Source organism: Pempheris klunzingeri, chromosome 8 (assembly GCF_042242105.1).
Source record: "Pempheris klunzingeri isolate RE-2024b chromosome 8, fPemKlu1.hap1, whole genome shotgun sequence".
Lineage (NCBI taxonomy): Eukaryota > Metazoa > Chordata > Actinopteri > Acropomatiformes > Pempheridae > Pempheris > Pempheris klunzingeri.
Window position 1 is genome coordinate 8505283 of NC_092019.1, and position 25598 is coordinate 8530880.

At 40.6% G+C, this 25598-nt stretch overlaps 5 protein-coding genes across 5 annotated transcripts; 2 read left to right on the top strand and 3 right to left on the bottom strand.

Moving 5' to 3' along the window:
- Positions 1–1926: 1926 nt before the first annotated feature.
- On the bottom strand, positions 1927–9528 carry sdha (succinate dehydrogenase complex, subunit A, flavoprotein (Fp)). Its single transcript, XM_070834608.1, has 15 exons — positions 9435–9528; positions 8087–8170; positions 7636–7797; positions 7371–7514; positions 6751–6915; positions 6470–6618; positions 6200–6324; positions 5066–5234; positions 4732–4927; positions 4458–4629; positions 4072–4190; positions 3747–3858; positions 3496–3626; positions 3071–3184; positions 1927–2940 (listed from the first exon to the last, which is right to left on the bottom strand). Exons 1-15 carry the CDS (start codon positions 9495–9497, stop codon positions 2854–2856), a joined length of 1992 nt encoding a protein of 663 aa, XP_070690709.1. The 5' UTR covers positions 9498–9528; the 3' UTR covers positions 1927–2853.
- A 253-nt stretch (positions 9529–9781) lies between these two features.
- LOC139204658 (coiled-coil domain-containing protein 127-like) lies at positions 9782–12904 on the top strand. Its single transcript, XM_070834609.1, has 4 exons — positions 9782–9842; positions 10467–10601; positions 11143–11387; positions 11499–12904. The coding sequence occupies exons 2-4, from the start codon at positions 10472–10474 to the stop codon at positions 11943–11945; spliced, it is 822 nt and encodes a 273-aa protein (XP_070690710.1). The 5' UTR covers positions 9782–9842; positions 10467–10471; the 3' UTR covers positions 11946–12904.
- Positions 12905–13176: 272 nt separating this feature from the next.
- LOC139204662 (telethonin) lies at positions 13177–14744 on the bottom strand. Its single transcript, XM_070834613.1, has 2 exons — positions 14436–14744; positions 13177–14018 (listed from the first exon to the last, which is right to left on the bottom strand). Exons 1-2 carry the CDS (start codon positions 14567–14569, stop codon positions 13679–13681), a joined length of 474 nt encoding a protein of 157 aa, XP_070690714.1. The 5' UTR covers positions 14570–14744; the 3' UTR covers positions 13177–13678.
- A 2490-nt stretch (positions 14745–17234) lies between these two features.
- mrpl32 (mitochondrial ribosomal protein L32) lies at positions 17235–20139 on the bottom strand. The gene is made up of 3 exons (XM_070834612.1): positions 19978–20139; positions 19002–19198; positions 17235–17850 (listed from the first exon to the last, which is right to left on the bottom strand). Exons 1-3 carry the CDS (start codon positions 20072–20074, stop codon positions 17602–17604), a joined length of 543 nt encoding a protein of 180 aa, XP_070690713.1. The 5' UTR covers positions 20075–20139; the 3' UTR covers positions 17235–17601.
- A 1091-nt stretch (positions 20140–21230) lies between these two features.
- On the top strand, positions 21231–25511 carry psma2a (proteasome 20S subunit alpha 2a). The gene is made up of 8 exons (XM_070834611.1): positions 21231–21317; positions 21836–21912; positions 22532–22664; positions 23182–23304; positions 23434–23515; positions 23847–23920; positions 24371–24428; positions 24538–25511. The coding sequence occupies exons 1-8, from the start codon at positions 21277–21279 to the stop codon at positions 24652–24654; spliced, it is 705 nt and encodes a 234-aa protein (XP_070690712.1). The 5' UTR covers positions 21231–21276; the 3' UTR covers positions 24655–25511.
- Positions 25512–25598: the final 87 nt, after the last annotated feature.

The window sequence follows — 25598 nt, forward strand, 5'->3', positions numbered from 1 at the left end:
GCTTTTAAAAAAACATTTCAACTACTTGGGAAAACTTTTATTTATTAAATTTTTTCATGATATATATATATACTTAAACCCAGTGTTGACTGATTTTAGAGAAAAGCTATAAACACTTCTGGAAATATAAGATTATTCTCAGTAAAGTTAACTTACCTTGAAGCAGTACATGTAAGAGATCTTATAACTTCAATGATTGTCGCTAACCTCACAATAGATGTAGAGAACACCAATCAAGGCCTATCTACTTCTTTTTTATTTTTCCAAGTTGTGGTCTCATGGTGGACTTGTTTATTTGCCTCATTATTTATTTATCATCGACTGGTTTATGTCGTGCTCTTAGTTTGAAGGAAAAAGTGAGAACCGGATATGTTTTTATTGTCACCATCGTCTTTGCTTATGCTTTGCATTATTGTAGTACTTCCTGTGAAATTTGCAAAATCTCACATTTGACCACCCAGAGGCAGCCAGCAACTGAAAGAGGTGTGTCCTTATTATAAAGTTGGTTTGGGCCTTTATTATTATTGCCATATTTTTATCTCAGAGTAAAATGACAGCTCTCTGAAAATGTTCATATAAAAGATATACTGCATGTGTATAGGGCACACAAAGGTCCGGATAGAGGCAAATTACCACAGCAGGGCTCTTCATTCAAAAGTTCAAATCATAGCACCACCCTCAGATCAAGATGCATCAATATCTGCCCGCGAGATCACAGAGGCTGCGTATAAGAGCTCAGTCTTTAAAGCTTCTTCTTCAAGTATTTTATGGTATCCACACATTCATTGAGTTTGTTCTTAAAAACAGGAATTAAAGGTTTAGAACTACTGAGTTGCATTTGTGGATGTTGTAGCCTACTCAGTGAGTAAAATAAACACTTTATTATAATATTCTTATATTTTCTTTCATTTTCCATCTTAAAATCAAACACAATAGAAAGTATCCCTAAAACAAAAAGAAAAACCTCAATAAAAAATGTTCGGATGAACTTTAGACCAGAATTGTCCTGTATAAAACCAAAACAAATGTGAAACATTTTCATCTGAATTTTTTTTGCAAAATGAGCAGACTTAATGTCACATTCATATTTTTCAGGGAAAAATGTGGCTGGGTAAACTCTATTAATTAATTTAAGGCTAACTTCCCTCACTTTATTACGTACATATTAAGAAAATTCGTGAGGCAAGGACCACACTTTTCTTTAAGAGACGTCCGCTGTTATAGGCTACCATTCCAAAATGTCTTTTTTCACACAGGGCTGTAATTGTTTTAATTGGTCATGGGAAGTTTATACCCCTCAGTAGTGTTACAATGCCAGAAAGAACTGCATCTAAACCAACTGCATATTTCTTAACTGTCTGAGTAGTTGTACAGACTAATTTGAGTCAAATAGTTGACCAACAAGTTTATTATTTTTCAACCAGTTCTCAATAAATAAAGACTTATTATTTCCAAGTTTATGTAAAGAATATTAGAGGTTGTGAAGGTGGTCTCGAACATTTGGACCCCACTCTGTATTTCAAAAAGAATACTGATCAATTGTGTTATTCCAATTTCTAATTATTGGAGGAGTGATAATACACATGTATGTGTATGTTAAGGAATTAATAATGTTGAATCTGCCCTGAACAAATTTCATCCTCTTGATAATTATTATTATAAAAAGCACTCTCTTTTTTTTTTTAAGTGTACCTTTGTGTATTGTTTGTTTGTTGTTTTTGCTTTGATCCACAAAATCTGGTGAGCTCATCCTTAAGTTTGATTGGACATTTATGCCAAATTTGAAGAAACTGTCTCCTGAGATCACGCTCACAAGAATAGGAAGGACGGACAAGCCAAAAAATGTAAAGCTCCAGCCATGGTTGCATAAAAAATGTATTATGAAATAGATGGGGTCTCTTTGGAGAATCCATTGATTAGAGTTGGCTAAAGAACATGGAGACAAACCTCCCCAGTTATGTTGATTTATTTTAAGCTGCAATCTGTTGTAATGATACAAACAAGAGATTTAAATTAATGTAATAAAACACAATACAAGTAAGTACATACTTATATGGGGGTATGATTACTAATCAAAAACCAATTTACTCCGAGCATGCTACCCCTGATGAGGCCAATGACCTAGACAAATTACTGCAAGAGATACACCATATGTGCAGATTTACCAAATAATCATACCAATATCTGGCTTGCAATGATAAATATCAGCACATTCACCTTTAAGCTTTTGTGCACAGCAATAAACAAAACGTAGTATAGGTGAACGGCAAAAGCACCATCAGCTCAATATCAACCATAACAGACGAAAAACTGAACTAAACCTCAGCTGGCTCACAGACAAGGCAGCTCTGGTGGTGCGATGAAGCAAACAAAACTTATACACAAGAGACACAAGAAACTTATTTCAAAACGACGATGTGAGCTTCATAAGAGATTAATTATTTACTTTAGATCCTTGAATGTAAAGCCACATCTGATTTTGGTTACTACACATTCATTTTGTTATTATATACACACACATCCTGTAAATCGTCGAGTGTCTTATGATATTTATATATGTACACAGCACCTGCACACACAGAATGACAGGTGTCGAAAATCTGCGGCAAAGAGATTAAATCAAGGCAAAACACACATGAGGGAGACAAGCAAGAGCGTGACACAAATGACCGTTTAAAGACGCCACAGTTTTGTATTTAACTATTCTAAGTTGATACACTTGTGCAACCATATGCATATTTTGTCCCAAAACACCATCTCTATTACAGGATCTCCATAAATAGTAAATATGTGAGTGAGTTGGATGTGGGAGGAGAGGGAAAGAGAGAGGAGAAAGGAGGAGCAGAGGAGATCTTAGTAGGAGCGGATGGCAGGAGGGACGTGGGCACAGTCCTGCTCATCCAGAGAGCTGTCAATGACAGGGCGGTATTCCAGCGTCACCTGCGAATGGACAAAAACAAAGACAAACCATAAAATTACTTTCTACTGGCCTTTTTAAACGAATAATGGTTTGTAGAGCAGCATAATATCCTGCTGTAAGCACCACAGGACCCGCTGAAGGGGACTGTACCTTGCCAGTCTTGGGATCAACGTAAGACATAGTGTGTTTCCTCCAGTGCTGGTCGAAGGGCTTCTTCTCCTGACCCTGCAGGGGCTTTGAGTAGTCGTACTCATCCACGCGATCCTGGAATGAAATACAGACAAACAAACTCAGATGAGAGACTGGCTGCAATACAGAGTAATAAGTACTTGTTGCTTATTAAGGCAACAATCCACAGATACAAAGAGGTAATATTAAGTCAGTTTAGATATGAACAGGTTGAGAGAGGGAAATAAAAAGTTACAAGCAAACAGTGGGCGATTGATCTAAGTTAATCAAAAGGTAAGCAGAGAAAACCCCAAAAGAAAAGAAGAACATTGGCAATGACAGAAACATGGATGAACAAAAAGGAGAAAAAACAAAACTGAACACAACTAAAGGATGCTGAAACCAACCTTGAAGTCCTCTCTGGCGTGGGCTCCCCTGCTCTCCTTTCTCTGCTCAGCAGAGTGGATGGTCTGGACGGCGTTCAGCATCAGATTCTGGAGCTCCAACGTTTCCACCAGGTCTGTGTTCCACACAATGCCTGGAGAAGCAGAGAGGGAAAGACGGAGGGAAAGAAATTAAGGCGATTTAATGTATTTGTACAACTTTATTCATAAAGTTGCAGCACCAACTATGAACAGACACCAAAGTGATGAAGTACCTCTGTCAAAGGTCTTGAGTTCATCCATGGTCTGGTAAATGGCGTCCATCTTGTCGCATCCTTCCTTCAGGACGGAGCCGGTACGGAACACTGCAGCATGGGACTGCATGGTCTGTTGGGAAGAGACGGATGATTTATGTTTGTGTGTGGGCCAAAGTGAAGCAAACACAGGATCCACAAAGGCCTGGTGATAATGTGAGGGGCCTCAAAAACACAGCAGCAGAATACGGCTTACTCCTGCATAGAATCTGGTGACTAAAAGCGTGCTTTTGTGACATTTCATTACATTTGCCAAGTGCTTGTCTGCATGTTTGTGAGTGTCTACCTTCTGCATGTTGAGTCTGATCTCGGAGGTTCTCATGCTTCCGTTGGCAAACCTCAGCTTGTCCAGGTTGGCCACAGACTCCTCTCCGGCATTAGACGCCAGAGGGGACAGTTTCTCTCCTGAAGAGGAAACAAAACACCACAGTCAGCCCTGCAACGAGCATGTATGTACTGCACAGATACTATCCTGCCTGTAGAGGATAATAATGTTGACCAGGTAGTGGTCTCAGTAATTCTCCTTCTGTTTTAATATCAACTGTTTCTCAAATTAGAACAACAGACTTTTTTTTTTCTCGCTGCATCTAAATGAGCAGTGGAAATATGACATGACATTTCATCTCCATCTTGAAAACTGAATTTGTAATTTATCCGTCTCTGCCTTCTCACCAGGTTTGTGCTCCTCGGCGATGGTGAGGGCGCAGGCTCTGCCGAACACCACCAGGTCGAGCAGGGAGTTAGCACCCAGACGGTTAGCACCATGGACACTAGCACACGCCGCCTCACCACAGGCATACAGTCCGGGAACCACCTTGTCTTGTCCGTTGGTATGAGTGATCACCTGTTCCGTGGGTGAGTGGGGGTATTTGTGTCAGTTTATTAGGGGGATGCTCACAGTGAAAAGAGTGAGAAAGGAGTGTGTGTGGATGCACTTATTATGTACCTGTCCCTTGTAGTTTGTGGGAACTCCGCCCATATTGTAATGAACGGTGGGCAGGACAGGGATGGGCTCTTTTGTGACGTCGACTCCAGCAAAGATCATGGCTGTCTCTGAGATACCGGGCAGCCTCGTGGCCAGCTGCTGAGGAGGCAGGTGGTGAAGCTGCAGGTGCACGTGGTCCTTATCTGGACCAACACCCCTGAAGGAATTAAGAGAGACCGGAATTAAGATATGCAACGAGAGCAGCAGCATACGCAGTTTATTTAACAGGTTGTAAATCATTTCATTTTGCATGCACGGTTACATCTCACACACACACGCAGTACTGTGTCCATACCTGCCCTCTCTGATCTCAATGGTCATGGAGCGTGACACCACGTCTCTGGAGGCCAGGTCTTTGGCGTTGGGTGCGTACCGCTCCATGAAGCGCTCTCCCTCACTGTTGATCAGGATCCCTCCCTCACCACGGCAGCCCTCTGTGATCAGACAACCAGCTCCGTAGATCCCTGTGAAGATTCATGGATTAAGTTAAGCGAAAGTTGTAGTAAGTTAACTTTGAGCTTAATCTTGGATTTTTAGTCATATTAGTTGTTTTTAATGTAAAACCCAGTGTTTCCATACAATCACATCAGCCTCGATAAGCTACTGTTTTTCATATCATAGTTTTGTGCTCTCATTGGCCATTAGTCAATGTTGTAGACTGGCTAATGGCAGAGTCTGTGATTATTCTGATGGTAAACTCCAGTCTTCATGGTCAAAAGGCTTTTGTGGGCACCTAAAATATTTTATCAAACCAGACATAACTTGTATAGTTGGTGCATCACATGTAAAGGGAGGGAAGAAAAAGAATTGCGCCTTAACTCAGCGTAGTGGCTCTGTCTTTGGTGGCCTCCCACAAGCCATATTGCTGAGCTACATTGTGCATAACTGAAGAGTCAGGTGTCAAATGTCCAACAGGAACAAAAATAAAGATGACCACTTGTTTTTACTTCATTGAGCACAGCGCAATTTAAAAAAAAACTGGGGTGTGGGGCTGCAGGTGTACAAATTTGAGTGAATGAGCAGATTTAGGGAACTGAAATACATGTAAGCCTATGCATGAATCTCTTGATCAACAATTACACATGAGAAAATAAGTGCTTTCATCTCTCAATTGCCAGTATACTCTGTAGGAAAATTAAAACCTGGCCTGGCATTAACCACTAGGCATAAGGACAACCAGGCTGAGAATTACACAGTTTACATTCTTTACACAGCATCTTATCACACATTTATGGCTACAATAAAATAATGGACTTTGAACAGTCATTGATAGAATACCTTTGCTAGTTGAAATTACTGTAAATAACCTAGCTATGGCTTAAGGGTGCATGTAACTGTGAGCAAGATACTGCTTTTACTAGGCCACTTTAATGCTCCACAACTATATTCTGACTTGGGCTTGATCAGTTAATTCATTCCTTTTTCTCACCAGTAGGATGGAACTGTACAAACTCCAAATCCTGGCAGGGCAGGCCAGCTCTGGTCACCATTGCATTTCCATCTCCTGTACTGGTGTGGGCAGATGTGCAGCTGAAATAGGTTCTCCCATAGCCCCTAGAAGGAAAGGTTTAACTTGTTTATCAACTTTCACACTTTTGGTTACACATGCACAGTGGAAGAAATGTCCGTGTCTCATGTCAACTGAAAGCAGAATGAATTTACTTTTTCCATTATTGCAAACAGTGAGTGTGATACCTACCCAGTAGCAATGACAGTATTCTGGGCTCTGAAGCGGTGAATAGATCCATCCTCCATGCAGAGAGCAATCACTCCTTTACACTCTCCATCTTCCATCAGCAGGTCCAGGGCAAAGTACTCCACAAAGTAACTGGTGTCGTAACGAAGCGACTGAACAACAGAAAACCAGAGTAGCCCACATGAAACACAGCGAGTCCATGTGGTTAAATGGTTTTCTGCAGAAAAACTGGTTTTTCAATACACGACTTTACGACTGAGTCGTAGAAAGGAGCATAGACTTACCCTTCCATACAGTGTATGCAGTAGCGAGTGTCCTGTCCTGTCTGCTACACAGCAGCAGCGGTGAGCCTGGCCTCCTTTTCCATACTTGAGACTCTGACCTCCAAAGGCCCTCTGGTAGATCTTCCCGTCTTCAGTGCGGCTGAATGGCATGCCAAAGTTCTCAAGCTGGAAAAGAGCCACAGTAACATGAGGTCAAGATTTGCTGTTGTGTCATACATGTATGTGGAGAGACATTGTGATAGTGTTACGTGAGGATGCCAATTTGTGCATTTAAAAAACAAAACAAAACATAAAGTAATAGAAAATAAGACCTAACCACTTGCCAAATCTTCCAAACAAAAAAGAAAGTTAAGCAAAATTGTCAAACCACAGAATTTTAACTTTTGATGTTTAATCTAAATAGAAATGTTTTCCTTCAATTCTATGTTCTAAATAATTTTAATTGAATGACTTACATTTTTTGGATAGTTAACCAACGATGAGCATCTGTATGTGTGTGTGTGTGTGTGTGTGTGTGTGTGTGTGTGTGTGTGTGTGTGTGTGTGTGTGTGTGTGTGTGTGTGTGTGTGTGTGTGTGTGTGTGTGTGTGTGTGTGTGTGTGTGTGTGCGCGCGCGCTTACCTCCACTACAGCTGCAGGAGCTTGCTCCGTCATGTAGTGGATAGCGTCCTGGTCTCCCAACCAATCAGATCCCTTCACTGTGTCGTAGAAATGCCACCTCCAGTCATCATCCTCCATGTTCCCCAGAGCTGCATTGATCCCACCCTGCGAATCAGGTTAATAATCAACAATTCAATACAATTAAAGAGAGGCAGTGCTAACAAATCTATGCTGTTAAATCCCAGTCACATGAATGCAGGAGGATGTATACAATGTGTTGTTATACCTGTGCAGCAACAGTGTGAGACCTGGTGGGGAAGAGCTTGGTGACGCAGGCAGTGTTGAAACCAGCCTCTGACAGGCCAAACGCAGCTCTAAGTCCTGCTCCTCCAGCTCCTACCACCACAGCGTCAAACTCATGATCCACGACTGGGTACTGAGTAGAGATCTGTAAACAATGAAGGAGAGAAGTTGCAGTAAAACTGCAATAACGGCCAGCTTGCACATGGTGGAAACTGAACCTCTAACTTTATTCAGGAAGTGCTCCAACTATCCATAGTTCAAAACCAGTTATAGAGCACGATTGCTAAAAGGCAGTAACTTTGATAATGACACCTGGTGCTGCAATGCACAAAATGAGTACATACAGACTCACATTTCTACCAATGCACACTACTGTATCCATACTGATACAGCTATTAAATCCTGACCGACATAAGAGAGTAAATGTGACTCACATCATCTGATACTTTGGCATTTTTCTTCTTGCCATAGATGGAGAAATGAAAGTTCCTGGATCCCTGAACTGCAGCAGCAGGAATCTGGAAGAAAATAAAACAATTTATACAGGGTGTGAGCCATCTTTTAAGAGTAGACTTTAAACACTTTAAGCATTTTCAAGGTACTCAAACCAAAAGTTTCCACACTCTCAAATCCTTTATCATCACTATAACTGCTATTGTGAAAAATAAAGTACAGCATTCCTTCACACCGACACCAATCCATGTATTTGTCACTTTGTTTATTTTACCAGCTGCTCATATTGATTGTATGTTTAGATCCTGATTATCTAATGCTTGCTTGGGTTTAAGTGAATGATGTACAGATGAAACATGGTGATAAGCACATTTGAATTGAAACCTTTACCAAAACTTGAAGACATAGTAATAAAAATCAAACTTTTTACAAACTCCCAAGACTTTGCACGAACCCTGTTTGTATCAGGAGTAATCAAACAAACGCAGCACCATTGTTCAAAGGTTTAACATCAACCACACTGATGGCTGCTAGCCTGCGGAAAACTGCTGATAAGCATATTACTGCTATGCTAGCTCACATATTGAAGGCAGCTTTAAAAGCACAATCCTAACACACTTCTTTAACTATCCACTATCAAATATCAAAAAGGTGCCTCGTTTAGCCCCACCTCCCCTCCCCCCTATCCTGTGCACAGACAATGCTGGACGAAGTGTTGTGAGCCACTTTGTTTGTTTCCCACCCACAGAATCAGAGCTGAGTATGAACACCGGATTTGTTTTATATTTTGTTTAGAGAAAAAAGTGCATTGAATTAAGATAGCCAACTCCACTTTAAATATCAGTAACTAATTACTACAAATGTTTCAGCGCACTTGATGATCGTTTCTATTTATCTATAGTCTGATTATAGGATTTTAAAAACATTTTGCATTGTATCACTGAATATTTTGCTAGCTACCATGGTTTCAGTAGCTAAACCCGTTTTCCACAAGGGCATCTGTAGCCGTTATAAACATGCTGAAAAAGCTCAATTGTGTTGAAAGTTTACTAAAACCGTACACTCTATTCAAAAATGTGAAAGAAATTGAGACTGTATAGCTTCATTTTTATTTTGTTTAACTCCACGAGTGGCTTTTCTTCGTGGTGTCACATTGAAACACCCTAAGCTACATAACACAGGTTACGTTACGCAAGTCAGAGTCTGTCGGTTATGAAAGCTGAAAGAGCAGCAACATGCTTCCTCTCTCCGTTAAAAATTCAACAGGCACACACAAACAGAGCACAAATAGATGTGTTAAGGAGTTATAATTCAGTTGTTACTACTCACAGCTTTAGACTTAGAGAGTACCCTCTTGGAGAGGAGACGGGAGGCAGCGCGGACACTCGCCATGTTGTCAGTTGAAGGACCGATTCTGAGGCTCGGCGGAGGACCACGTATTGTGTAGTACCGGACCAAACCACTCTCCGAAAACAGGGGTGTCACTTATGTTACACATAATTGTTATCCTCTAAAACATTTATTAACGAGTTTCGACATTAAGAAACTACTTTTATATGTCTAATAAATCCAAATGAATACACTCATTCTTAAATTTTAGCTGTTGATGGGACTTTTCTAGAAGTCGTTCTTAATGAATCCCCCTCGGTCGGTATAGATGGACTGCTAAAGCGTAAAAATTGTGTAAGCTGGGAGTGCAGGAACAAATGTATAAGTGACCTAGACTTTTCATTCAAGGTGAGACACAACACCATATATTTATCGGACATACGCAGACTTGTAGTCGGGCTTGCAACGCTTTTAAGCCCCGTGTTACGTTTGCATTAAATCCTTAAGCGAGCAAGAGCCAGCAAGCTAAAATGTTAGCTAGCATGTTAGCTCACAGTTAGCCTTGTATGTGTTTAGCCGTGTTGTCAAACTTCCGAGTCATGTCAGACCAGTATTACAGCCTGTCGCAGTGTTTTGGTCAATGCTAACAAGCTAATTGCTAACGCATTTTCACATCCAGAGCTTATTTGAAACACAAATTCTAAATTCCTTACATACTGTCCAATCATGTTTATCTTGACGAGTAGCTATGTGGATCTAGCCTGGTCCTTCTAGTAAGCTACCAAATCAGTTGGACACTCAGACCTTCATTGTGTATTGACAAGAGTCTTTAGAAGTACATTTATAAACATGTGGTTATGTTAATAATTAAGCTACTTTTTAGCTGTCGACCCCGTTGCAGCTAACGTGTACTGCAGCAACAACAGCAAGTAGTCACTGTAACTACAGGAGCAAACCCTTCAGTTTTTGTTTCTACATTAATTAATTCCCATCCCTGGTGTTTTGATCTGCCCTGTGCGCATGTGCCAGTAGCCTCCATGAACAACTTGAATGACCCCCCGAGATGGAACATCCAACCAGACCCCAGAGGAAGGGGGGCGGGGGCTGGAGATGGGAACCAATGGAACTACGCCCTGCTAGTCCCCATGCTGGGACTGGCTGCTTTTCGTAAGTTACACAAGGAGATGTGTCTGTGGATGAGGTAACAGACCGAAGGGAACACTTGGTTATTGAATGTATAGCTATTGAAATCTTACCTACACAGCAAGTTGCTTTTGTGAGAGAGCCACCTTTGATATGTGTTTTTTATTTGCCATATTAGTATGCAGCTGTCGGAGAGATGTAGACTGTTTAAATTAAATTGCAACATACATCTTCACTGTTCTAGGTCTCTTTTTTTTAAGAGTGATAAATGAAACATAACCAGCATCTGGAACAGCAACAGAGCAAGGTTTAAATACCCCCTCCTGTGCATGAAATCATGTGGTCACTCAGCTTAATGTGAGGATTCAGAGCTTGATTGAATGCAGTCTGAAAAATAAGTTGTAACATGTCTTGTAAAGTTTAGAAAAGCCAGTTCTGTATCAGATCTGAGCTAGACCAGAGTGAGTTTATTAGAGTCTTAATTGTCTTGGTGCTGTTGCTTGAGAAATAAAAGTGCATTAAGATCATGACAATATAAGTTAGTATCTTCTTACCATGCCTTCAGGTTGGATCTGGACCAAGGAGTCTCAGAGGGAGATCCAGAAGGTTACAGCCCAGTACGACAAGGATGTGACCACGATAAGAAGCGAGATGGAGGCACGGTACCGGGAGACACTGACGGAGAGGCACAGGGCAGCAGCTTTGCTAGAGCTGGAGCTGGAGAAGGAGAAGCAGAGAGTCAAAGGCTACAAGCAGGCCCTGGCCTCACAGAGCTACCAGCTGATGGAAGAACGGAAACAGTTACAGCAGGTAAAATCTTGTCTTTCTCTGACTTTGATTGGCCATCCTTTGCTGCTATTGTTCACCTTCATGTTAGCCTTCTAATCTACATGATACAAAACACTTCTTCTCCTTTCCAAGGAACGCGAGGCCCTGGAGGAGGAGAAGCAAAGGCTGGTGAAATCCGGTGCTACAGGGACTGTGCTGCATGATGCCCTGGAACGAGAGAACAGCTGGTACCAGCGAGCCACCGCCTCTCTAAAGGAGCTAGAGGCTGAGCTCGTGGAGAGGCAGAATGCTTACTGCTCCCTCATCCTGCCCCGAGATCAGCGGCTAGAGATGGAGAAGAACATGCTGCTTAAGGTCGTCAAAGAGCCCATCAGGGCAGAACTGGATCTAGAATCCGATCTGAAGGATATTTTCAAGAGAGACAAGCACTGTGCCGACCTGCTAAACATGGACAAGAGGAAGAATGGAAGCCTCATGTGGGTGTACCTCAAGTACTGGCAGCTGCAGGTCACTGTCCAGAAACACAAGAGAGCTGAAGAAGCCATATTAGGGGGGAAAGTCCAGCACCAAGCAAAGTGACAGCAGACAAACACAAGCTGACTTTGAAGAATGTTGGAAGTATGTGGATCAGGAATGGAAAATGCATGTATTTTTGTGTAATTATCTTTATTTGATGAGAATGTTCTGGAAACAAACAAGTGGCCATTTAAAAAAACAACAAGTTCTTCTCTTGATCTTGATGGAGTTCTGAAAAGAAGGGATATTTGGTCAGGTGAAACACAACATTACCATAACTTCAGAAGCCCCAATTAAGACTGATTAGCTCTAAATTAAATGTGTATAATGATAAAAAAAAAAAAATTGCACTAGGATTATCCAGGTGATGTCCATATTGGATACACAGCTGATGAAAAATACACAGAGATGTAGTTTTTCTTCATTTTAGCCCATTGGAAAATTCTGTCCGAGTGCCATGAAATTATTGCTTGGTTCATATATTTTATGTCTGGATATGTTTATGTTTGTGTGCTCCATCTCTGAACTCGTGGATTTAAGGCCCTTGATAACTGTTCCCAACATTTATGGCTATGACTTTGAGTTTTCTTCCATCTGTGATGTCTCTCTTCCGTCTGGTGATGCACTTAAAGAACACTTAACGCCAAGAGAATAGTTTGCTTCTAATCACTGGTTTTAAATTTCTAGTCCTCAGTGCAGGTTTGTGGGAGCTTTTTAACCATCAGGGAGATAGTGACACTGAAGGTGCATGTGAATCTAAATAAGAGAACGGAGCTCAGTAGTGCAACACCTTACCAAAAAACTGCAGCACCAATAGTCAAACGGCACCCTTTTACTTCACACTTATTAACACCTGTAACAAAAGGATTAACTAAAGCTGTAATATTTTTACAAATTCACCATGTGTCTCTACATTCATCTTTGTGTTTGAATAAGTGATTATGAGCTTAATGTCAAATTCAAATGTACCGACTCTAACCACTCTGAAATCCTCCTAATAAATCTTTGGTTTAACAACTTCATTTCCAGGCAGTTCTTGTTTTTTCCATAGAATCTCAAAGGTACAGCAAATATAACATCAGCTCGCCGATGGTCCCTTTACATTGTTGTTGTCTTACCACAGGGGGGTGCTGCCACTGGATTTGTGTACTGTGGAACAATCATTTAGTACAACAGCTACCTGAAAGCTCTTAATTCACACTCTGCAACAGCAACAAATGGAAAGAATTGAAGCATTAAAAAAGTCCCAACCTTAGCATATTGTATCTGAATTTATTTGATATATTTTCTCTGACAGGACAATTTTACTTAATGTCTCATTTACTTTAATGTCATGTAAAACAGCAGGCAAAAGGAGGATCCATAGACTGTTTTATGCAGCTTTGTTAGTGATGGAAATCATTGACAATGTGTCATTTCTTCCTGGAGTATACAATCATTAGTATACAGTCATTGTAAAGAATCTGTGTTATGTCTTTATATCTACAGTGGAGCACATCATTACATTTCTTAGCAAAGCATGACAATTTATGAAAGTAAGAAAGTAATTAAATTAGGAAAAAATGAATCTCTCCCAAAGTTAACGCTCTTCAGAAGAAGAATACAAGAATTTTTCCACAAGTCTTTTGTTTGGCTCATACTAAAAACATGAAGTTACTTAGCAGATGAGAGATCCATGAGTTTGTCATGCATAAAAACAGTAGTTGTGAATCATAACATCAGTATGTAAATTACAATAATAAAGATTATATTATATCTTCTGAATGGCAGCTTTAAATATCCTCCTCCTCCTCGCTTCACTCCCTCCTCTGCAGCCGCTCAGAGATTTCTCTCGGTGAGGACATCAGACTCGAGGCTCTGAAGTTCACTCTGACTGGCTTGCGGAGGTCCTGAGTTATGCCGGTCACCTCTGATGCATCCTCTCCATCGTTCTTCCCCAGTATGACTGGCTGTGCTTCTGTGGCTCCATGAAGGTCCCTGCTGGTGTTGAAGAAGGGGAGCTGGTGATGCGTCATGGCTCCCGTGTCGCTGCCCAGCCTCAGTATCTGGCTGAGACTCCTCTCGACCATGAAGTGGACCACCTGTTGCTGCTTGTAACTCTCTCTGCGAATGCTGTCAGTCTCTGACAGTGTCAGCCTGCAACACATTTCACACACCAGATAAATGAATTTTGCTGTGATCATCACGCACCTTTAAATTCCTTCACACACCTTAAATAGATAATAATTGAATAACAAACTGCTGCCTCACTGCTCTTGGTTAGTTGAACTTTGAAGCTGGTTGCCTTTTTTCAGCAGCAGTTTTCAGCCCTGCTTTATGTCAGTCACTGTGGATTTTACCCTCTAAGTCAAAACAGAGCACGTCCAGGTCATGTGTTTACAGTGAAAACACAATCAGTACATGGGCTGCTCCGTTGTCCTTGTCACTGAGCACTGCACAATATAAATCTACACGTACTTCACTAAGTTCACATGAGCATATTAGAGTGAATACAGTAGAAAACAGATTTAGTGCAGGGATTCATACGACACTGTCACGTTTCAAACACCCTACTTGTATTGTGGTCTCGTTTCAAGCACCAGGCTCAGCCAGCATGCCTGGTAGCTCTCCTTCTTCCACTGGTCGTCCTCCTGAAGGTCACAGCAGGAGTTCACCAGGTAGCAGCCTCCTCTGCTCACACAGTGCATGACGCCGCTTTATGAGGAGTGTCAGTGTCAGTAATATGGTGAGAAAACCGCAAAGACAAGCGTGCTCCTTCACTTGTATCTTGCTCGACTTGCGTAAAACTGAAGGGGAATCAGTGTTCAAATCATGTCTTATCATCAGTGTGTGTATCAAGTGGTCTGAGGTATGTGTATGTGTGTGTGTATGTGTGTGCGTGAGTGTGTTGGGTAATGTCTTAAATAACCAGTCTTGTTTCTATTTTTACTCCCCACATCACTTTGTAGTGAATGTAGAACTTCAGGCATCCTGAAGGTTGGTTTTCAATTGAACATTGAACATTTCCATGACATGAGTCAACCAGCTCAATCCAGATGAAAGTTGAATGTGAACCCCAACTTATTTAATTTCTAGAGGTCATCATAAAGTCAACCCTGGTGTGCTTCTCGATTCTTTGTATTACGGTTTTCAGACGTTCAACTTCAAGTATTAAAAGTAGAATTACTCAGAAAAATGTCCCCTGTGACTGTTGCACTATTATATGTGATGCCATTAGATCACACACAGTTGCATTGGTGTGAAAGCAGGATTTTACTGTTGCTGTAGGCTGAATTTGAGCTCATTTTGAACTATTTTGTATCCGACTGCAGCTATTTTCATTAATCTGTTGATTATTTTCTCCATTAATCGACTGATGGTTTGGTTTGTAAAAGTACTGATCGTGGTGAGAAGTGCCGTCACAATTACCCAGACTCCAAAGTGACACTTTCACAACTCTTGTCTTGCCCAACCAACAGTCCATTCCTCAACACAATTAAAAACTCAATCAAATTCCTGAAATTCCTGAAAGAAAAAGCAGCTAATGTCACATGTGAGAAGCTGGAATCATGAAATGTTTTCACATGAAAAATTACAATTATTAAAATAGTTGTTACTTAATTTTCTGTTAACTGACCAACTGATTGATCAACTAATCATTTCAGTTGCACTTGTTTATACTGTTATAACAACTGTTCATAACAAAATGCAATATTCTATAAACTCTTCATATGTTTTATGTGTAACTAAAGTTGTCAGATAAACATAATGAAGTAAAAAAGTACTACATTTGCCTCCTAAATGTTGTGGAGTAAAGAGATAAACTGGCCTGTGAAGAGAAGACTTTTGTAAAGTTCAAATAACTCAAATTTGTACTGAAGTACTTGAGTAAATGCACCACTAATGGTGTGATAATGTGCAGTGAGTGTCAATATGTGGAGACCAGTGTGTTTGGACCCTACTGTGTGTGTGTGTGTGTGTGTGTGTGTGTGTGTGTGTGTGTGTGTGTGTGTGTGTGTGTGTGTGTGTGTGTGTGTGTGTGCGCGCGTGCGTGTTGACTGAAACGTGAAATGACTAATATGCTTGAATGACGTGGATCCAGTGTTTGTCCCATCAGGTCAAAGAAAATATCGTCCGACTCCTCAGATGTCTCTCACATTTCCCAGGAAGGAAACAGCTGATGGCACTCAGATCACTGACACTCATAATCCAACTCATTAATCCAAAGCCACGTCAGTTTCTTGGCCAAAGACTGCAAAACTTAATGACTATGGGGAATGATTTTTAGAAAAGTAGCCAGTCACCACTGAGACACACAGACAGGACGAGCTCACAGTGAAATAGGTCATCAGATGTGCTCCCAGTATCATTTCATTTCGGTTAAGATGGATGGATAAGAAGTAAGTGGGAGTGAAGTAAAGGAGCTGGCTGGATTTACACTGAATGCTTACTAGGGCAGATAAACATGGTGGGATTAAAGCTGCAGCATCATGAAACAGAAAGCGATCAACACCTCTGAATGTGCATCTAGTTACAAAGTCATTTGAGGCGATGAAAATTTCTCCCGCACAACATTTCAGTGATGTTTTCTAACTTTCCATAGACAAAAAGTCAGCGAGTGAATTCTTTGTTTACTTCTGTTCTGTAGCTCCTCGAGTATCCCTTTAAACCTGGACCACTCCTGCTGTAGTGGGGGCATTGGCAACACCCAGTTTCATCAAACTGTGAGGGTGAAACTAAATCAGAGGGTGCATGATGGTGTGACTGAGGCTGTGGAAGGTATGCTGGACTCATCCCAGCAAAAACAGTCTGTTCCAGCAACGTAAGAACCAGCATTAGTTTAGAAGTGGTAATGAATTTCCTTCATGGGTAGGCAACTCCACAGTCAAGTCAGTTCATGTGGAAGTTTAATGTTAATATTTCATATGGGCGGGAATGTTAGTGACACGAGTATTCATATAGTCATGTTTTGTGTTAACTAAACAGATTTTACATGAAATGTTTGAAATTATATTTGATTTAGTTTTTCTATCTTTGACCAAGATGAAACCACATGTGAGTCACTAATTTTCACTCATGTTACGGTCGGAATTGGACCACATATGTCAAGTTTGATAGGAGGGTGACAAACCTTTTAGTAATACTAATAATGATAAGGGACATGCCAACACTTTAAATCCTCCTGTATTTTGCCAACAGCATTGGAGCACAGTCCATGAAAACTGTTTTAGCTGTTCATGCTGTCATGAAGTAAAAGCAAGTGTTCATTTCTAACTGAAAAAAGCCTCAAGTGAAATATACATAAAACTAACTTGTTTCACTAATGCAGACGTTGTCATGTTGAACAAAGTAGATACAGAAGATTCTTTTTTTTTTTTAAATAATGAATTTATTGTCAAACATTTGAATATCCAGAAAATTACTCTCAGTTGAAATATGAGACTTGTTTCTTCAAGTCTGAATAGTTGAAACACTGACAAAAAAAAAAAAAAACAATGTTTACAGCAATAGTGGAAACATATGTGTGGTGTCTCAGTATTTATCAGGACTCCTGGTATCGCTGTGGGACGAAGATCCCTTTAAGGAGTTATTCGTGGTGTCTCGTCTTTAGTTTACTGAATGACAGGCTGAACAAACTATGCTGTTCACTATGTCAAATAAACAATCGGTGTGTGTCTGAGCAGACCCGTGTCAGACTGAAGGTATGAATATCACACACAGCCTTAAAATGTCAGCGTCATCAGCTGAACCAGGCGGGCCTCTTCCTGGCCCTCTCCACGACCCTCTTGTCTTTGTCCTGCTCGCTCGGCGTCTCACCCTCATACAGGACGACCGTCTCCACAGTCGGGGCCCTCAGGGGGCCGCCCTCCATGGCCTGAATCTGCTGACGGATCAGAGCAGTCTCCCTGCACACCTTAGCGTAACAGAAGCCGCACATGATGTGTTTCTGCTTCAAGTGGCCACACTCTGGACACGGCTCGATGTTGTTCTGACGGGGAGACAGAGTCAGGATCAAATGCTGTAATGAAACTGTCTCTAAATGACTTCTGACCAATCGTTGCCATTTTCTATACTGTATTGCAATTTCTTGTTCTATACTGGCCAACATGTACACCAAAACTGATGTATACGTGAGCAGCTAATATCAGCTAGTAATATACACATTCACTAAATTAAATATTTGGTGCACTGCACCTTTTTTCTTACAATTTTTAGAAATGTCATTCTTTTTCAGCATTTGGGTATTTTCTTTTGTCTCAGCTCTATTGTATTTAAATTTCCGTTTATAAAATGTTTCTTTTGCACTTAATTTTATGTAATTGCCTTGTTGTTGAAATGTGCTGTACAAATAAACTTGCCTCGTCTAATATCAGCGGCATCTACTGCAGATGTTCACTCATCTTGGTTCTGTGGTAAGATGTACTGCTATTACTGAAAATGACTAGGGTCACATATTCCTTACCAATTATGACAATCAGGCTTGTGCAATGACATGTTTGCCACAAACCTGGGCTCTATTATTGTTAAACATGGTTTAGGTTTAAAATGACTGGTATGTCCATAAAGTTTTTTAAATGGTCCAGTTGATCTCTTCCGCTGGCAGCTGAGAGGCAAACGAGCAACAATGGCTGTAACGTAATCTTTTGGAGCAAATTGTGCCAGACCAATGTATGTCCACAAGTGGTTGTTTTTTCCACTGACAGGCTCAGATTGTTAGATCCCTTTTGTTTGACTAGAGACAGCTGTTTTATCACTGCGTTCAAAGCCACCAGATTCATACAGATTCATTCATTTTACACAGGAGTTGGTGGCCTATTGCTGTCTGGTTTACATTCTTTATTTTATTGTGTGACTTTGGTGTTTTAAAGTATGAGTTTGGACCAAAAACCATTCAGAGCCCAAAATATGTAAAAATGGGTCCCAGGTTTAAAAAATACAGGAGTTAGCCTTTACACGTAGAATGGTGAGCTACACCTGAAATCTTGGTTGATTGGGAGTGATAGGCAACAGGATTTGCTAATCACTCCCACTCAACCAACACAAATGAGGATCATTTTGAGTAAAACAAATGTGTTATAGTTGGGTTTAGGGGTGAAATGACCCTTTGAAAGGATGTGGAGAGGGCCCTAATCAGTGTACCTGGACTTTTATGAGTTTGGTTTCAGCTCTCCTCCTGGTGCGGTTGATCTCTATAGTGCGTCTCTTCTTGGGTACTGCCATCCAAAGGATGCTATCCAGGAGGCCAGCGGGCTGCTCCGGGCTCTGCTGCTCCTCCAGCTCAACCTCCTTGTCGAGCTGAGGCAGGAGGCTGGGGCCGTTCACTGCCAGCGCCGGAGCTGCACACAGGGAAAAGATTGATCTCATCACTGCAACACAAGCCAATCAGCTCAGTAGGAACAGAAAAAGTATGGAAACAGAGAGACAGTCAAGGGGACATGTGGCAGGCAGAGAGGTTCAACTTTGGATGAAATCAAATTAAAATGGAAAGAAGAGCATAGACAGTGTGCATGTGTGTGTGTGTGTGTGTGTGTGTGTGTGTGTGTAAGGGACAGAACCTGTTACCATCATAGATATATGCATTGAGGTCCAATAGTCTGAGAGTCTAAAACCACACTGAAACGTGGAAATGATCTGGAAACAATCTGAAAGTTTAAGTATTCAGAAACATTTAAAAACACAAGATGCTGTGGCGTGTGAGGAAATATTACAGATTATGCATCATTTCTAGCAATCATATTTAAACAAATTTGTAATATTGATTTCACACATTTGTGCAAAAAGTCTGATTTCCTTCAGCTCAAATGGCACTCAGGTGGGTTTCATCTACTTCTGCTTCTGCACAAAGGAGTTAAGTTTATCAGTGACAACATTTTGCTTGATTGTAAGAAATTTAATTTTACACGTCACATTGTCTTGTGTTTTAAACTGTTTCTGAATCCTCAAACGTTCTGGTTATTTCCAGGCTTATGTTAACATTTACATGTTATGTAAACATTAGAGATTTTAAGTGTGGTCTCAGACTCCCTTCAGACTCCTGAGCCCCACTGTATGTCTGTCTATGGTTAGCATGGTTAGCTTAACCACCTTCCTGAGCTCCACCTGTCACCAAACTCACCGAGGTGTCCGTCTACTCCAGCCGCCTGCAGTAGTCTGCTCTCAATGTGCAACAGAGAGCGCCGGAGGCCGCGCACTAAAGCGGATAAATTCATCATTTCTGTAGTCAGCGGGCTTTATGTCCATCCAACATATCAAACAGCTCACGGTCACCGAGATTCAGTACGTCATCAAACAGCGACAACACGCTCTACTTCTTCTTCTACTGTTTGATTTCCGACAGAAAACACGGACGGACTTCTACCACCATCTGGCGGTCAAATGTCCAAACTGCACTCGTTAGTGTGTGGTAGTCTGGAGTAAATGTGGAATTTGCCTTGTGTTTTTGAAAATCCGTCTTAATTATACTGTGATATTAATTGGAACATATTGCATTTGAAGTTTAAAAATATTGTAATAAATACACTTTCTTCTATCATCTCAAGATAATAAAATTAATAGGTAGCATACAAAAGATCTCCACGAATTAATAATTCCTCTCCTATTGTACCACCGTGTACAGCATGATTCATCATTCAGCTGAAGTCCATTCAACCAAGTAGATATAACTCAAAATTGCAATATATATAGAGATATATACAAAGACACTACTTTTCTTTTGTTGGGGTTAGAGGTTTAATGTAAGTCTCTACAGGTGGCAGTGCCCTAAAGTACATTCACAAGACTTCAGTTAACACGAAGTAGAAGAACAATTAAAAACAGTGAATATAAAATAGAAATAAAATTTGCTCAAATGCAGAAGCAGCTGTCAGAGCAAACGCTGCGAGAAGATCTCATGACAGAAATTCAAGTTGTGCTTTTCAGATTATAAACGACAGGATTAGAAGAACAGTTTTGTTGGTTCCTGGTTTACATGTGTGTTAATAAACAAGCAGATAAATTGGTAAAGAAGGTTCTTAAAGTATATGACAACAAATCACAAAATAGTTTATGGTATGGTAGAGAGGCAAAATCCTGGATCAGAGCAGCCATAATTATCGCCTGGCAGATAGAATGGGATAGACAATAAAGGGAGACATTATTATCTTAGTATGTAGAAATCAGTTAATGTCAGTCAGTTTAAAGGAGGATATTGTAACCAACATAATGCCTACAGTCTATGTATAATATTAAGATATGGGATCTGTTTTTTTTTTTTCTGGAGACCAAGCAGTATTCAGATCTTCATGAATCTACCCACTCCAAACCAGTAGGTGGCGGTATTCACCTTTAAAGCTGCTTCTGAGGTCCGCCAATAAAATATGGAAGAAGAAGAAGCAGCAGCAACAAAAGAAGAGCACAGTAGAAGAAGAAGAACAAGATGGCGGAACGAGGCTACAGTTTCTCCCTCACCACATTTAGGTAAACTTTGTCAAAATTGTCATGAAATTTGAACAGGGGCGTCTAAACCTGCGGCCTGTAAAGGTTGTTGGTGAATTATAGTTTGATAAGTATGTGCGCGGTCCTCCAAGTTGATAGAAAAATGAGGTTTTGGGAGCAGTTGGTGGTTGATGCACTGTCATTGCCTGGTAGTGCAATGAATCGGCTAAATGTTAGCATGTCGGCTAACGTGCTTTTTAAAATGAAACGATTAAGTGGCGCTTTGCTCCTGATATCGATTTAAAATAAGTCGCCATGTTGTATTATTTGTGAGTCTATTAGTGAATAGTCCGAGACAGGTCAGGGTTACATGCTAACTCTTTAGCGACAAGCTTAGCTAAATTAGCTCCGATAAGTCTTCAGCTTTTGCTTTCAGTTTCGTCTTCGTTAATCTCTACACGTTAAGTCTGGTTTTCAAACCACAGTATAGTTATCTGTGTGTAGTTTATTTTCCTCCGCCTCGCCGCATAATAACACAGCATCATGTGCTTGTCCCGCAGCCCCTCGGGTAAACTGGTCCAGATTGAATATGCGCTGGCAGCTGTAGCAGCCGGAGCACCTTCAGTGGGCATCAAAGGTAGGAAGTCCTGGAAATGTGTTGATCATGTTAAACTGTGGGACACGGCTCGTTGAAGAATAATGCACTGATGAAAAATTAAAAGCTTTGATTAAACAGAACAATAAACAAGACTAATATGTCTCAGTATCAGAGGATCTAATAAATTACCTGCAAAGATCTATGATCTTAAAGTGGACTCAAGCCTTAACACAGAAACTCATGGATTCAAAGTAGACAGTTTCTGATATACTTCCACCCCTTTAGGGTAATTTCTCCTGACTTTAATGTGGACAAAGGAAAGTGTTGAAGGCAGTGTGACTGGGCTAAATGTGGCAGTAAAAATGGGGTTTTAAACCTTTTTTAAAAACAAAACAACTCTGATAACACATGGAAAGGTAATATCAGGTCATAGTTTCTCCTTTCCGCCTGCAGTACTCTGTCATAATAGTGATAGATGTGCTGTATATTCAGACAAATCAATTGGCTAACCTGAAAGACGCTGGTTAAAGTAATAAGTAATCAGTAGCATATTTAAAGGTTATGCATGACAGTACAGAGTTGAGGCTGGTTAGAAAAAGAATTATAATTGGTCAGGATTTGAGATGACACTAACCGAGATATGCTTTTTGATTGTCAGCATCCAATGGAGTTGTCTTGGCAACGGAGAAGAAACAAAAGTCCATTCTGTATGATGAGCAGAGTGTCCATAAGGTGGAGCCCATCACCAAACACATAGGCATGGTCTACAGTGGCATGGGGCCCGACTACAGGTGGGGATCCTTCCTGTGTTCGGACCAAAAAAAAAAAAAAAACACCCCCGACTCATGTCTCTTTGCTGAAATTAGACAAAGGTTTTCTTTCTGTGTGATGTCCAACAGCCTCCAAATGCACTATAAAAGTATTTGAGGTTTTGCATGATTTTAACCCTTCAACAAGTTCTATATGTCTCAGATAGTTTACTATTTTAACCAGGTTTTTAGATTTATATCCTCCTTTCCAGAAAGCTATTGATGTCTGGTCTTAATAATATAAGACACCAAATATCTTTGTGGAGTCTAGATTGTACTAATGACAGGTTTTTTTTTTCCTCAGGTGTTTGTGAGTTAAGCTCAAATCTAGTGCTAGTGGTTGTGGGTATAGAGCATTTCTATATCATGTGTGCATAAGGCTTCATAAGAAGAAGCCTTTTATTGACTATAAGAGAGAAATCAAGAAAATGCCACCACAGTTTGTATGACTGCTGGCGCTCACGCACAGGCACATTCATGAGTTGTGTTGTCTTTGCAGGGTTTTAGTGCGACGAGCCAGGAAGCTGGCACAACAGTACTTCCTGGTTTACCAGGAGCCAATCCCCACAGGCCAGCTTGTCCAGAGAGTGGCATCTGTAATGCAGGAGTACACACAGTCAGGGTGGGTGTACACAAGGATGCACTTATACACACAATGCTTACAGACGCATCCCCTTCATATTTCACATTAGTTTATTTATTTGTTAAATCAGAATTTATTTATTGAAACTGTCTCCTGTTTTTTCTGCAGTGGAGTGCGTCCATTTGGCGTTTCATTGCTGATAGCTGGATGGGATGAGGACCACCCCTACCTGTTCCAGTCAGACCCCTCTGTATGTTGCATTTATAACTTATTTGTTGAAAACCAATACATGCTCTTTGTAGCTCAAAGTTCACTAATTGTTTTATTTTATAACTCTTTGACAGCAGACTATGGCTGCATTGCTATCATCTTAATACTGCTCATTAATTAAGTGGTGTTACCATCAATCCCTGTTACAGTCATACTTTTCTTAATGTATGTGATTTAATTAGACATCCTGTGTGTTTTGGAGTGGGCTTCACACTTATCGTGGTCACTCTTAGTCTGCAGTGACTCTGATGTAAAGATGTCAGAAGCATAACTTCTTGCTGGGTTTTTATTCCTCTGTTTCTGACTGGCAGGGTGCATATTTTGCATGGAAAGCCACAGCCATGGGAAAGAACTACGTTAATGGAAAAACATTCCTTGAGAAAAGGTAAAATTTTACAATTAAATGCATTTTTTTGTATAATGAATAGAATGAAAATAATGTCAGGGACTTGTTTTACGATATCTCAATGATCAAAACTTGGGTGTAAGAAGACTTTGTTGTGGTTTATTTTTTAGATATGGTGCATTCAAATTCATGAATGTTTTCTAAACATAGTTGTGCCAAGTCTGAACTGATACAAGTGACATATAGATAAATAAACAAGAAAGAAAAGTGGTTCTACTTTTTTTTTTTTTTTAGCAGCAAACACTGATGACTTGTAGTAAAAGGTTCAACATTAACTGAAATGCTGTTTAAGAGGTATAAATTATAACGTACAGTACACCATAAGGTCGAGGTGTTTGGTAGGATGGGGTTTCTCAACTCTCCCTGCTCTTCTACTTGATTCACATTGCACTCTGATTGCTAGATGACCGCTTTGCTTTTGTTCTGCAGGTATAACAATGATCTGGAATTGGAGGATGCCATCCACACAGCCATCTTGACATTGAAGGTATGTTGTATGTTATAAAATAAAAATTGGGTATGGAATCTATCTTCACTGATGCTGTTTCTTCTTGTTATTGCCAGTCACTGTAACTCCCCTATGTTTTGTGCTTCAGGAGAGTTTCGAGGGTCAGATGACAGAGGAAAACATTGAGGTGGGGATCTGCAACGAGGCCGGCTTCAAAAGACTCACCCCAGCGGAGGTTAAAGACTACCTGGCCGCCATTGCATAAACACGCCCTCCTTGGTGACGGTGCTTTCAGGCCACATTTCAAGACAAAGACATAACGGCACAGTAGCCAACGGTCTCATGACACATTTTGTGTAAGCCAGTCACATTGTGATATGGCAAAACTGTCTCTGTCCTGAAAACACGAGAGGATGGCAGCCATAACTTCATTATATTCAAGACAGCCTGTTTTAGTGTGTGCAGCTAATGTGGCTGCCACTCACAGCTGCATGGACTAAACTCCATCAGTGGCTGGAAAACTTGTTATCACCTAACTAATTGGCTTTGTTGTCAAACATATACCCTGGCTCTGTGAAATGTGGCTTTTGTCTACTGTGCATATGAAAAGGAATGTGGGCTCTGATGAGTCAAATCTCAAGTCTTCCATTGAATCCTTGTGTTTTCTTGCTTCTCATTGCAGTTGTAAAACTGGTTTTAGAAATCAAACACGGTTTTATACATTTACTCTAAATTCAATTGCTTGTGCCCTTTGTGACAAATGGCGTCTGGCTGCTTACGAGGCCAACAATTTAAAAAGGTAACAAGGCCTAGCAGTCATTAGGGACCATTCAGAGCTTTGGCGCCCGGAGGTGATTTATTCATCCAGAACACAACATTTCACCTCTGCTCTCCTGACTGCACTTCATCGGCACCCCTCATTCACATGAGGAAGAAGGATCAGCAAAAAGAAGCAAGTAGGGAGGATGCATTGGAAAGATTTGAGATTTTACAGTCAGGATCTAGTTGCCTGTACAGCAGTTTTACACAATGCACTCTTTTTTTCAGGCTAGAAACGATTCTAGAGTTTGTATTTTCTCTTCTGGTATCTGTCAATTATTCAAATAAAAGACGATGAGTTGATGTGGACTCTGCTTTGAATTTTGTATGCATGCGTGTTTGGACCACGTGAACACACCGTCACTACATGTTTTGTGCACATGAGCGGGC

Bases quoted from the DNA above. Each gene is read 5' to 3' on its own strand.
- sdha (XM_070834608.1), bottom strand. From the start codon at position 9,497: ATGGCGAGTGTCCGCGCTGCCTCCCGTCTCCTCTCCAAGAGGGTACTC. The intron at 7,798-8,086 runs GTGAGTCACATT...CATTGTTTACAG, and splicing joins ATGCCAAAGTATCAGATGAT to ATCTCTACTCAGTACCCAGT. The intron at 4,630-4,731 runs GTACATAATAAG...CCCACGGAACAG, and splicing joins CCACAAACTACAAGGGACAG to GTGATCACTCATACCAACGG.
- mrpl32 (XM_070834612.1), bottom strand. From the start codon at position 20,074: ATGATGAATTTATCCGCTTTAGTGCGCGGCCTCCGGCGCTCTCTGTTG. The intron at 19,199-19,977 runs GTGAGTTTGGTG...CCCTGTGTGCAG, and splicing joins TGGAGTAGACGGACACCTCG to CTCCGGCGCTGGCAGTGAAC. The intron at 17,851-19,001 runs GTACACTGATTA...TCTCCCCGTCAG, and splicing joins CCAAACTCATAAAAGTCCAG to AACAACATCGAGCCGTGTCC.
- LOC139204662 (XM_070834613.1), bottom strand. From the start codon at position 14,569: ATGCACTGTGTGAGCAGAGGAGGCTGCTACCTGGTGAACTCCTGCTGT. The intron at 14,019-14,435 runs GTAGGGTGTTTG...AATGTGTTGCAG, and splicing joins GAAACGAGACCACAATACAA to GCTGACACTGTCAGAGACTG.
- psma2a (XM_070834611.1), top strand. From the start codon at position 21,277: ATGGCGGAACGAGGCTACAGTTTCTCCCTCACCACATTTAG. The intron at 21,913-22,531 runs GTAGGAAGTCCT...TTTGATTGTCAG, and splicing joins ACCTTCAGTGGGCATCAAAG to CATCCAATGGAGTTGTCTTG. The intron at 23,921-24,370 runs GTAAAATTTTAC...TTTGTTCTGCAG, and splicing joins AAAACATTCCTTGAGAAAAG to GTATAACAATGATCTGGAAT.
- LOC139204658 (XM_070834609.1), top strand. From the start codon at position 10,472: ATGAACAACTTGAATGACCCCCCGAGATGGAACATCCAACCAGACCCC. The intron at 10,602-11,142 runs GTAAGTTACACA...CCATGCCTTCAG, and splicing joins GCTGGGACTGGCTGCTTTTC to GTTGGATCTGGACCAAGGAG. The intron at 11,388-11,498 runs GTAAAATCTTGT...CTCCTTTCCAAG, and splicing joins AACGGAAACAGTTACAGCAG to GAACGCGAGGCCCTGGAGGA.